The following is a 13539-nucleotide window of genomic DNA, read 5'->3' as shown; positions in this document are numbered from 1 at the left end:
TAACGTGAAATATGTTGATTGCTTTAAGTTAGGTTTGGATATTTCAATTGATAACTTCCAGAATAAAATTACCAATGTTTTGAGCTTCGGGTTGAGACACATTGGACAAGTCAAAAAAGGAGCTTTGCCAATAGCATTGGTATCCAAGTGAAAGTGACTCCACTTTCCAGCCTTAAATATAAAAATGTGCACAAATGCCAAAAATTTGAGAATGTACACGTTATGAATATTTTATTAAAGACTACCTGGAACATTCCACAATGACATTAATACAAACATTGAAAAAGTATCCAAAGTATAAAAACATTGCTAAGTAAATGGCAAAAATAAAGTTATTACTTATTATTTTATAGAGTTTTGAAACAAAAAAAAAATAAATACAAAACTGAGATCAAATAATCTGGGAATAATGACAAGTTCTAAACTCTTTCTTTCAGAAAGAATATTAAGTACATTTGATTGGTTTTAGAGGGTACAGTAGAAATCCTAAGGTGTTCTTTGATTCTTTTTCCTCTCATGCAGTGTTTGAGCAGAGGCAACTAAAAAGCCATCTATCAATTCTTCAATATTTCTGTAGCTTTCCTTCATAAAAGGTCAGATGTCTCCAGTCATAATAGCAATGAATTCTTCCTGGTTAACTATGGAAAATACAATAAATATTGTTATAACATTTGATGAAAAAGGTTCCGAAATTAATGGATTAATGAAATGGCAAGATCATTTCAACCACATTAACCCAACTAGTAAATGTTTTCTTCGTTTGTCACATCTCTGCTCACATTATTTGTAGACCCCAACGATCATGCAGGTGTTATACTATTATGTTTCACAACTTTTAGGTACAATACTCCATCACAAGACTACTAAGCAGGATAGGAACCACTCATTTTAGTTCAATTTTAAATTGATCAAAATGCAACTGCTCTAGCTCAGCTTATTCAAATTTCTTCAGAGCCCACATGATGCTGACTCTTCCTCAACACACATAATTGAGCTCCTGAACTCATCGGGATCTATATTACACAAAAATCCAAGGTATCAGCTATGTAATTAGCTACATTACCAAGCTCAACGGAAAAGACATAAGCAGGCATTTATTTAATAATCGGGGAAACCAAGCGGAGGCTTGGGGACCGCTTTGCAGAACACCTACCTCGGTTCACACTAAACAACTACACCTCCAAGTTGCGAACCATTTCAACTCCCCCTCACGTTCGTCAGACGACATGTCCAGCCTGGGCCTCCTGCAGTGCCACAACGATGCTACCCGAAGGTTGCAGGAACAGCAACTCATATTCCGCTTGGGAACCCTGCAGCCCAATGGTATCAATGTGGACTTCACAAGCTTCAAAACCTCCCCTCCCCCTACCGCATCCCAAAAAAGCCCAGCCCCTAACCTGTTCTTCCTCCCATCTATCCCCTCCTCCTACCTCAAGCCCCACCCCCATTACCTACCTAGTAGCCTCATCCTGCCCCCTTGACCTGTCTGTCCTCCCTGGACTGACCTATCCCCTCTCTAACTCCTCACCTACACTCCCCTTTACTGGCTCCATTCCCGCCTCTTTGACCTGTCTGTCTCCTCTCCACCTACCTTCTCCTCTATCCATCTCCCCCTCTCTCCCTATTTATTTCAGAACCCCCTACCCCTCCCCCATTTCTGAAGAAGGGTCTAGGCCCGAAACGTCAGCCTTCCTGCTCCTCTGATGCTGCTTGGCCTGCTGTGTTCATCCAGCTCTACACCTTGTTATCTCATTTATTTAATTATGGTGTTCCACTTTCTTACTTCACTCATTATGCAACCCTTTCTTCTCTATTTGCTTAATCTTTGTACTGCTCAAGTTTATTTTATTAATGAATAAATATATCCATTTGCAAGCCCAATATGTGCAGCAAGTTAAGCAAACCATCCAGAAACCTTTGGATTGGAACATTTGCAAAGGACAAAATGGAACAAGAGCTCAAATTAGACTAGAATTAAGGATAAGATTAAAGCACTGTTATTGATGTAACTTGCTGATCCAGCAAATCCTTTCTCCTTCAGACCAAACGTATTGTGGTACATCCTCAAAAAGTCCTGAGTGCCCTTCATAACACTCTAGGGTTGAAGCTGGTGCCAAGATTTCATTGTAGACTATCAATCTCTTAAATCAGAGACATCTGTAATCCCTTGTCACCTTGACAACCCAAGCTGTTATAGAAGGAAGAAGGCAATTAAACATTTTGGTAGGCAAAAACAGAAAGGCAGAATTTAAAAAGGTGAAAGGCATGAGTAAATTTTGGGATTCAAAGGAATTTGTCGTTTTTGTTCAAACTAAGGAGTTAATATAGGGGTATAGCACATAATTCAGGGCATGTGTAAGATTTTTCTTATAACTGAGACTGGACAATAAATGAAGAGGTATTGCTGCAATTATATAGTGCTTTTTCCCAAGGAAATAAGGAAACACTTGACTGAGAAGAGGTAATGAAGACTCTGATAAATTGATTCCGCTGCTAGCCATGAAAAGAGATGGCTAAAATTGATCTAAACTTTGTGGAGTTAACAAGAACAAGGTGTGGTACGAACTTGGAGACACGTAGGACTGCAGATGCTGTAAGCCAGAGTCTAAAGGCGGGAGGCTGGAAAAGCACAGCTCAGACAGCATTCGAGGAGCAGGTAAGTCAACGTTTCAGGCCGAAACCCTTCATCAGGACTCAGGTATGAACTTATTGGAATAAATGAAAAACTTCAGGGGTTTCCCAGGACAGAGGCTAGAGGTTGTTTATCCAGGCTGGAGAGTCTAGAACTAGGGGTTTACTGTTTAGGACAATTGAAAAGTTATTTGCCTCTCTATCCAGTGTTGTGAATTTTTGAAATGAATGTAAAAATGTTAACTACACAAGAAATAGATCTGATCCTAAAGCTGACCAAGAATCCTATTTCAAGAATATTAGAATGGTACCAGAAATTATATGCTTTTCCCAATAGTTGCAAAGAAAAAATGTTAAAATAAAACACAAGTCAAGGGTGCTTTGAGGATAAATAGAAGAAGACTGTTTCCACTGATTGAAAAATAATCAAGAGTCAGGATTTATGACAAAAGAAATGAGAATATGAAATCCTTACAAATGGCTATTTGTAGCTAAAATATTAATTAATCTAAAATATCATTTGAAAGAATAAAAAAGTGGGTGGAAGTATTAGTAAGCATCGATAATCAGTTGATCTAACAACTGTACAAGGCATTCAAAGGCCCTCTCATATACTGTAATTTCATCGGTATTATCTTGGTAAACTTTCTGAAATACAATCATGGACCTTGATTTGACATGCAACTAAAGAAACTGCAATGGTATTAGGGTCAATAGTTGAAACATTAGTCAAACATTCTACTGTAAATGACAATTGTGTCTTCATTGGAAAAATATTTCCCTCAACTATGACAAAAATCAGAAAAAAGCAAGTTCTACACTCAGATTAAACAAAAAGATAAACAAAATGATGCAACACACACAGATGTCCAATGTTTTATTTGCACAGTTGCTAAATGTTTCGGTGCATAGAATAATCGTGAAGGACTTCAATTTTCAGAGACTGAGCAGACCAAATCTGCAACAAAAGTGGGGTTCAGGAATACACTCAAGACAGTTTTATAGATTGGCATGAGAACAAATCATCTACAGCAGAACTGCCCATTAGGATTTTGCTTCATGTTTGCCAATTGCAGGGCAATCACTTCAATTCCTTGCAAAAAGCCAACACTAGGAGTGAAATCAAAACAAGTTCTTCAATTAGTATCCCAAATCACTGGATTTCTAAAGCAAGAGCAATTGGAGGCTTCATTCTAATGGACAGCTTTTGCTTTTACTCTCCTCAAAGCAATCCTATAGATCTAAATTTACCATTGTTTAGAGGTGCCCACTGAAAATAGGAATTGGGAGAGAAGGCAAAAAAAAACTGACAATTTTTCTTGATCCATCGAGCAATTGGGCCTTCAGCCTCCAGGTCAGGTCAGTGGAAACAGAACTAAACTATTCTGATAAACACAGTTGCAATCTGGCCAATACATAACTCCAATCTTACAACCATGTGGTGGATATTTCCTTGCTGAATTAAGAATGAACAATAGCTGGCATGAAAGCAAATATGACATCTTCAAATCCATCACAACTTTAAACTTCTCCAAGACCTCTGCTAGTGGTTGATTTGCCTCATCAGGAGAGTGGATTAAACACTGATCTAGGGAATACATTATTTTTAATCTAATCCTGAAGATCACAGGACTCAAAACTTTAACTGTTGTCTCGCCACAGATGCTGCCAGACCTGATAAGTTGCTTCAGTAATTTCTGAAGGATTGATCTTGTGATTGGAAGCCTGTGACCAACAGTGCACCAAAGGGATCTGTGCTGGGAACCATGCTGCTTGTTTGTGCATGAACACCTTGGATGTGAATGTCGAAGGTATAATTAGTAAGTTTGCAGATAACACAAAAATTTGCAGTGTTGTTGATAGTGTGGAGGATGGTCTCAGGCTAGTCAGATATTGATCAGCTGGTAAACTGGTAAGAGCAATGGCAGATGGAATTTGATTCCAATGAATGTGAAATGATACATTTTGGGAGGACTAGTCAGGGAAGAATATCCATAATAAATGTTGGTGCCTAGGGAATACTAAGGAACAAAGAGACCTGGGAATACAAGTCCATAGACTCCTGAAAGTGTTAGTACATGCAGAGGGAGTGGTGAGGGACTGCAGAGACAGTGCAGAGGAGATTCACCAGGGTGTTGCATGCGATGGAAACTCTCAGTTTTGAAGAGAGAGAGTGGATCAGCTGGGTTTTCTTTTCATGGAGCAGAGGAGGTTGAGAGGGGTATCTCATTGAGGTATACTAAAATTATGAGATGCATTGATAGGATAGACTGAGAGAATCTTTTCCCTACAGCAGGCATGTCTAAAACCAAAGGCCAGAGGTTTAAAGACAAGGAGTAAGCAGTATAGTGGGGATCTGAGGAAAATTTCTCTCACCCAGAGGGTACTGCCTGAGGGAGTGGTAGTAGCAGGTACTCTCGAACATATAAGCAGCGTCCGGATGAGCACTTAAAATGCTGCTACATAGTAAGCTATGGACCAAGTGCAGGTAAATGGGATTAGGATAGCTTGGGGTTTGTTGGTTGACACAGATATGGTGGGCCAAAGGGGCTGGTTCTACTCAACCTGAAAGTATAGCTCAGTCAACACCGTTGCCATCAAACACTCAGGACAGGGACAACCTAGGGCTAGAACATGAGTAAGGAAACGGAATTTTACTAAAATAAACATAACATTTTCTGGGGTTATGGTGCTCCCCAGAAAAGGCCTGTTTCTTTGTTGTGTGACTCTGAGACAATGAGTTCAAGCATAAATTGTGAGTGCCTGATTGCATACATCTTCCTATCCTAAACAAATTACTAAAAAGATATCATAAAGTATCCTCTTATTTTAGCAAGGAGTCAAACCAAGCGAAAAAAATAAGTTGAGAAGCATGGTCCAATAAGTAATTAGTCAGAGGGAACCTGTCAGGAGATAGTGGGAGGTGACATAAGTCGATGTCCATCACTCTTAACAGTCTATTAGGGATTAATCACGCACTCCTTAAATTAGAAATTGGCCTTAGTAAGGCAAGGTCAATCAAATTTTAATGACATCACTGGTCATGCTGTGAACTGCTGCTTAGAAAGACTATTACTAAGCAGCAACTTTCAATAATCAAGGCACAAATCAGGTTTGAAACTGAAATTTGTAGAGCTTGCTGTCCAATTGGAAGCAAAAGGTCAACAGACATGTTGGAAACAGGCCAGAGAGAACATCCTAAACCAAACTATAAAACAAGAACTGTAGTACAACAAATGTCGTTGATCTGCTTTAATACGTATTAATTATAAGAAGTATCTCGCGTAACCTCAACAGTTAAAGTCTCAAATGAATAAAAAAAAACAAAGAACTGCAGATAGTGGAAATCAGAAACAAAAACCAAAATTGCTGAAAAAAATTCAGAGCAAGGAGGGTCACTGGACCTGAAACGTTAACTCCGATTTCTCTCCACAGATCCTGCCAGCCCTGCTGAGTTTTTCTAGCAATTTCTGTTTTTGAGAAAATAAACATTAAATTGCAACCTAAAACTCAGATAAAGATTATTCATTACAAGCATTTTCCTTAGTGAGCCTAAGGACTGTGAAGATTTTAGAATCCAGCAAAACAAATCCAATAGGCAAAATAAAAGACTAAAGCTAGCGCAATACGTTGATAAATCTTTCAAACTTTCTCTAGCCAAGATTAGAAACAAACAATAAATACGATATTAGAAATGAGAAAATAAAACGGAAGCAGCATTAAATATTTTGTCTGTACTAGAAGATGGAAAAAAGACAGAAATAGTGGAGAACCAAGGCTTTGGTTAGAATGAGAAATTTTACTTTATTTACTAAAACCAATTACTTTATCAGACTAAATTTGAAAATTCTGTATACCTGATGATTTAGAAGCCACGAGTTTAAAAAAGATGTGACTACAAAAAATCAAAGATGTACTGGTTTTGATCATCCACAATTTCCTTGATTCTAGAACAGTCTCCATGGATTAAGGCAGGAGAAATATACCTGTTATTCAAGCAAGGGTAGAATTTAAACAGGGTACTATAGCCTAGCTAGCAAAAAAAATCGGTAAAAAACCCATGAATCCATTAAGAAATTATACAATAATCAGAGCAATAAAATAAAATCACAATATGAATTTTTAGATATTGCAGGGAATAAATGAAAGAGAAATTGTATTTTAACAAATCCATTAATTTGTGTGTGATATTGCAACTGGTAAGATAGTAAAGGAACAATCAGCGGTTGGAGTGTTGGTGGATTTTCAAAAACATTCAGAATGACATCTTGGAAAGCAGCTGTTCTATATGGGATAGTATACTGACATCGGTTTGGATTCAGTAAACAGACAGAATACAGAATAGAAATAAAGCGGTCATTTTCAGGTTGGCAGGCTTCAACCCAGTGGGGTGAGGTACCAGCTATTTATAATCTACATTAATAAATAAGATAAGTGGCTACAGTGTTAGAGGGCAAAGTACTGACCAGCATAGAGGATTGGCTGACTGTCAGAAGTCAGAACATAGGGATAAAAGGGACTTTTTGAAGGATGGCAGCCAGTGACTAGTGGAGTTCGATAGCAGTCAGTGTTGAGACCATAACTATTCACATTGAACATCTGCAATCTGGATGCAGAAACGGAGGACATTGTTGCCAAGTTTGCAGATGACGCAAAAGATAGTTGGAGGGGCAGGTAGCGTTCAGAAGGTGAGGAGCACAGAAGGACTTGGACAGGCTCAGAGAGTGGGAGTGGGCAAGTGGCAGATGGGATACAATAAAGGGAAAATGTGGGAGTCTGCACTTTGATAATAAGAGGAATAGACTGTTTTTTAAACGAGGAAAGGCTTCGGAAATCTGATGCACAAAGGGACTTGGGAGTCCCAGTTTAGGATTCTTTTAAGGTTGACATGCAGGTTCATTTGGCAGTTAGGAAGGGAAATGCAACGTTAGCAAGAATGCACTGCTGAGGCTGTATAACACTCAGGTCAGACCGCATTTGGAATATCGTGAGCAGTTTTGTGCCCAAGGAAAGATGTGCTGGCATTGGAGGGGGTCCAGAAGAGGTTTACAAGAATGATCCCAGAGATGAAGGGTTTAATCATAATTGAGGCGCAGTTGAGGACTCTTGGTTTGGACTCAATGGAATTCAGAAAGACTGGGTGGGGGGGGGTCTCATTAGAACTTACAGAATACTGAGAGGCCTGGATAGATTGGATGTGGAGACGATGTTTCCTCTGGGAGAGACTAGGGCTTGACGGCACAGCTTCAGGGTGAAGGGACAACCCTTTAGAACTGAAATGAGGAGGAATTTATTCAGCCAGAGGATGGTTAATTTGTGGAACTCATTGCCACAGAAGGTTGTGGAGGCCATCATTCAGTGTATTTAAGACAAAGACAGATAGGTTCTTAATTAGTCAGGGAATGAAGGGTTATGGGAAGAAAGCAGGAGAATGGGGTGGAGAAACAAACATCAGCCACGATCAAATGGCAGAGCAGACCTGATGAGCCGAGTGACCTAATTCTGCTACAATAACTTATGGTCATATTGGTGGGAAAACAGAAAAGCAGATTTCTCCCTCATCTAAATAATAAAGTGTGTCCTTGTTTGGAAATCAAAGTTAACATGCAGATACAGCAAGACTAACAACTTGCACTTCAGAATTAGCCATGTCCCTGTTTGAGCTACAACAGTGGCATCTATCCAACAATGTGGAAAACCGTCCAGGGTATGTTCAGTCCACAAGATGAGACACAAATCCAAATTTGTCATGACATGCCCTTGCAATTTTGATCGTCAGCTAAATGATGGAAGATGTCACTGATAGTACCATCAGGTGATACTTACACAGTCATGTCTGTTCATTGACACTTAATTTGTGTTCTACAAGGGCTACTCGGCTTCCGAGCCAACTTCATTATAGCATTTGCCAAAACAGATAAAAGAGCTGAATTCCAAAAGTGATTAGAGTATGGCTGCTCTTGACATCAAGCAGCATCTGACCTAGTATACCACAGAGATTAAACAAGACTGAACTCAATAGGAATCACGGGAAGTATTCCAATAGACTAATCCCTGGAATAAATAGGTCACAAGACGGTAGCTCTATATCTGCTGGAACTCAGAAGAGCAAGGGGCACCTTGATTGAGACAGAAGATCCGGAGAGGTCATGACAAGGTGCGAGAGAAAGACACTATCTTTTGTGGTGGAATCTAGAAACTTAAAATAAAAAAACAGCAACAGCTTCTTAACTCTGATGAGAATTCTCTCAGTGGGATTAAAAAGGGCCCAATTATTTACTCCTGCCTTTTAGATTAAAATTCTCTGCACTGGTAAAAATATTTAGGAGGTCACTGTACGCTAATAATAATTCACTTACTTTCTCCATCTCCATCCTTATCAAATTCATCAATCATTGCACGCAGCTCTTCATCAGTCATGTTTTCACCAAGCTCCCTTGCAACACGACGTAAATTTCGAAGATTGATTTTCCCAGAGTCATCATCATCGAATAGTTTGAATGCTTTCAGCATCTCTTCCCGTGGATCTCTATCCAAAATCCAGTCAGTCACTAATCAGAAAAAGAAACAAATCGCAAATAGTATATTTAATACAAAATTAAAAGACTAAATTTGACAAAATGCATTTAAAAAGTGCTGTGCAATTTAATATTTTAAATCTGGGCTTGCAAGATTTAAAAGTTTATCACTATGGTCTCTGTAACCTATTACCATTGAGAGACCACTATATAAAAAGAATACAAACCGAAGTAATCTACATTAAATGATGTCAAAGTAGAGCAAACTTTTCATTAGCTGGCACCTGGGACTGTGTGCACCAGTTGATCAGATATTCAGGTTGATCAAGAGATCCACACAAACATAAAAACATACACTAACAAAGAATCTGAAAGGGCTGCGGATGCTGTAAATTAGGAACAAAAACAGAAGTTGCTGGAAAAGCTCAGCAGGTCTGGCGGCATCTGTGGAAAAAAAAAATCAGAGTTAACATTTCGGGTCCAGAGGCTGATACAATGACAACTTTTAAAATGTATCTGGACGGATATATATATATAGGAAGGGTTTGAGAGAGAAATGGGCCAAATGCTGGCAAATGGGACCAGATTAATTTAGGATATCTGGTCAGTGAGGACAAATTGGACCGAAGGGTCTGTTTCTGTGCTGTACATCTCTTACGACTCTACAGGAAAATTCCATTATTTTATATTCCTAAGAGTTTCAATGTGAACTTTCTAGATCAGGACTGAAAACATTACCAATATGCAAAATCTTAAGAGCAATATTACCAACTTCATTGAAATCCTCAAAAGAAATTTTGCCTGTGCCATTCCGATCATAATCTCTCAGGATCTTCAGCACATCAGCCTTCTTCACGTCAAATCCCAGGGCTCTCATTGCAACCTAACGCAGTTAAAAATATTATTGATAATTCTAAAACATTGACAATATACTGTCAAAACTAAATGTAATCTTTCTGACCATCATTAAAAATTTTCCTCATTTTCTAGCAGATTGTACTATTGAAAAATGTTTTTAAAAGATGCATACTACCTCTCCAACCTAATGTAGATAATGTATTCTTCATTCCATGAACAAAGTGCAAGAACAGCCCAAAATTGCATTAGGTACTCTGAAGCAAAACAAGTCACATTATCTTCATGTAGAAAATGTACTGTAATTGAAAATGAGCCACAATCTGCATTGTACTATGACCTAAAGATTGGAGACTTTGTTCAAAAGTGACAAAATACTCAATTTACACATTACATGTAAGTGTTTACTTGAGGTAGTAAAGACTTTTGTCAAGGAATGTAGCTTGATCAAAGTTCAATCAACATGCTTTGTCAATTTTAGTTCATAATTCCAGATCAGAGATTACAGAAAGCAGAATGATTATGCTTCTATGTATATAGAAAAAAAGTCAGTGGAACTAGCATGAATCAGTTCTTCTGTATTCAATTCTAGCACCTGATTTCTTTCAATAATCGGAAACAGAAGCCTGAAACTTGGGTCAAGCTATTCATTTGTTTATACTTAACCAATAGTGTTCCATTGTCATGCTCAGATTTCTTGCAAGATGTTTGGCATAACCACTAGCAATGCAGAATGGGAAATGGCCAATGAAGACGCATAGTCATGCTATCTAGGTTCAAATTAAGGTAGATCAATCATCTTTGGTGTCAGCGACAGTTTTTGTGACTGGACATATCTGTTAAGGATTTATGGAAGCCTAAATGACTGATTTAATAGGTGTCCTCATCAGAGCAAAGCATTATGACAATTAAACCCAGCAGAGAGGTGAAATCAGTCCCAACCATATACTAGGCATACAGCCTGGTATTCCTTGGGAAATACATCTCCCAATTTTGGTACTAGCCCACAGATGCAAAGTCCTCCTTAGCAACATATGCTAGTCAAGTAACAGCACAAAATTGTCTGTAAAGTTGGTTTTGTAAGTATGCCTATATCCTAGGCAACAGCACCCCAACGTACATCCTATCCCACCAGCAGAACAGATGCAGAGGTGGCAACACATTAGTAAAGAATTGGGGGGGGGGGGGGGGGGTTACCCTAGCAATCCCCAACAGACTCTGAACTGTGAAGCCACATGGCATCAGATCAAATTAGAAAGAAAACCTTTTGCTGATTTCCACATAACACTCTATTCACAGGTGATGATTCAGGACTCCCCACGTTGACCAGCACTTGGAAGAAGCACTGAGAATAGCAAGGAAGTAGAATGAAGTCCCCCACCCAGAATACAATGTCGATCACTGGGTGGCTCAGTAGCAACCCTACTAACTAAGCTCATTAAGTTCTAAAAGACACAAGTGTTGACTGAGTCTGCAACAGGGAATATGGGAACCAACATGAGGGAAAATACTAATTTGATCTCCTTACATTTGTCTGCTGTAAATACATCTGTCCATGAAATCAAATCAGAGGATCAACCTTCATTCAAGAGAACAGAAGGCCATGTCAGGAGCAGCACCAAGTACATCTAAAATGAGGTATCAACTTGGTGGCTAGCAAACAGGACTACTTGCATGCCAAACAGCAAAAGCAGGAAATAAGACAAGGCTAAGCAATTCTCAATCAATGGATCACATCTGAGCTTGGCAGTCCTGCCACACCTAGTCAATGGCAATGGACAATTCAACAATTCATCAGAGGATGCTGTTCCACAAATATCCCCATCCTCAAATGACATTAACCCAGTACATTAGTGCAAAAGACAAAGCTAAAGCATTTACAATGTTCTTCAGCTCAGAGGTGTCAAGTAGATGATCCAGGCATGTCTGCTAGGTCTGTCTTGCTGTTGGGACAGGATGAACTTGTGGGTCGTGATGGTGGTATCTGGGTCACTGTAAGGTATGATTCTGTGGGTATGACTATGTCAGACTGTTTCTTGACTAGTCTGCGAGTTATGTCTCCCACTAGCCCCCAGATATTAGCAAGGAGGACTTTGCAAGGTTCTTTTTGCCATGGTTGATTTTAGTGCCGAGGTCGAAGCCAGATGGTCCATCCAGTTTCATTTCTTTGAAATTGCCTCGCAAGCCACCTCGTCATATCAATCACTGCAAAGTCTCAGCAGAAGGCGATTAAGAGTCAACCATATTGCTGTAAATCATCTGTAGGCTAGACCAGGTAAAAGGTGGGAGACTTCCTTTCCCGAAAGATATTAGTGAACTTGATGGTTTTTCCTAGCAAATCATCAGTGGTTTCACGGTCATCATTAGCAAATCTTAACTTGCCTATTTCTGTTGCTGAAGTGTCTCTCAAACTGGAAGAGCCACATGCAATTGCTTTACAACAGGGAATCTATGATTACCTGCAAGTTGAAAATAGCTGGGAACTAAAAATTCTTGAATAATTGGTTCAACGCTTGAAAGAGTAATCTAGATAGTAAGTATGTTGAATTAGCTAGGATTCAGTTGCAAAATGAAACAAATAGAAATTGGAAGAAATGCAAAACCTTCATAGAATTACAAGCATCAAGAGAACATGAAAATAGGTTTCAAAATGTAAAATCCTGAATTCTGGAAAGATTAAAATGTGTGGAAATGAGATTGACAAAGAATATTATTCCAACCAGAGAACAACAGGGAAAAAAAACTCAAGTTAATTCTTATTTGGATTTTTTAAGGAATGAGCGCAGGTGTATTTTGTCAGTAAGCCAAATTGCTACAAAGTTAAAATAGTTACAAGGTAATTCAGTTTTAACATAGTGCATGGGGAAGGCATTAAAAATATATGCATCACTTTTAGATACAAAATCGGATTACGATAGCGAAGAACACATGCATTTACAACTATGAGCTAGTTTCAGAAGATTACAGGCAAAGTTGAGAAATCTAAAAGAACCATAAATCAGACTTCTGTGAAACTTGCAAAAGAAGTGATTTGATAGATGGAGTGGATAATTTTAGAACAGTATCATTTTACAAAAGAAAGATCCTATAATGCAAAACAAAGTTTTAAGAGAAGAGCAGCTGCAATAATGGATGATTTCTGAATTGTCACAAACATACAAGTAGTAGCAGAACACAGTTTGCAAACCCACAGAGACGCTTGAGAGAAGGGATCTGATAATGAATACAGAGAAAGATAACGGGGAAAAGAAAAGACATTCCTCAGTTAAAAGACATTCGAAGGTCAAATATGAATCAAGGAGATCAAGACATTATTTGTCAAGATAAAAGATATGAAGGCCATATGTTGGAAATTAACAGCCAAAACTAGTATTTGTGGTAATGCATAGCAATTTCAGAAAATGCTGTACCAGCAGGGGGAGCTTATACAAACCAATAGCTTTAAATTGCAGAGATAACAGTGTGGAGCTGGAGGAACACAGCAGGCCAGGCGGCATCAGAGGAGCAGGAAAGTTGACGTTTCGGGTCAGGACCC

At 38.8% G+C, this 13539-nt stretch overlaps 1 protein-coding gene across 3 annotated transcripts in view; it reads right to left on the bottom strand.

Moving 5' to 3' along the window:
• Window positions 1–204: 204 nt before the first annotated feature.
• The window catches only part of cetn3 (centrin 3), a 26299-nt gene continuing 12964 nt past the window's right edge, over window positions 205–13539 (bottom strand). For all 3 annotated transcript variants that reach the window (XM_020510804.2, XM_048621329.1, XM_048621313.1), the window contains exons 3-5: window positions 9918–10032; window positions 8991–9182; window positions 205–638 (exon numbers count right to left, since the gene is read on the bottom strand). In XM_020510804.2, the coding sequence (XP_020366393.1) occupies window positions 595–638; window positions 8991–9182; window positions 9918–10032 (351 nt within the window). In that variant the 3' untranslated portion in view covers window positions 205–594. The remainder of the gene's footprint in view (window positions 639–8990; window positions 9183–9917; window positions 10033–13539) is intronic.

Source organism: Rhincodon typus, chromosome 3 (genome assembly GCF_021869965.1).
Source record: "Rhincodon typus isolate 14 chromosome 3, sRhiTyp1.1, whole genome shotgun sequence".
Classification (NCBI taxonomy): Eukaryota; Metazoa; Chordata; class Chondrichthyes; order Orectolobiformes; family Rhincodontidae; genus Rhincodon; species Rhincodon typus.
Note: the sequence above shows the minus strand (reverse complement) of the source record. Positions and strands in the feature narration are given on the sequence as shown.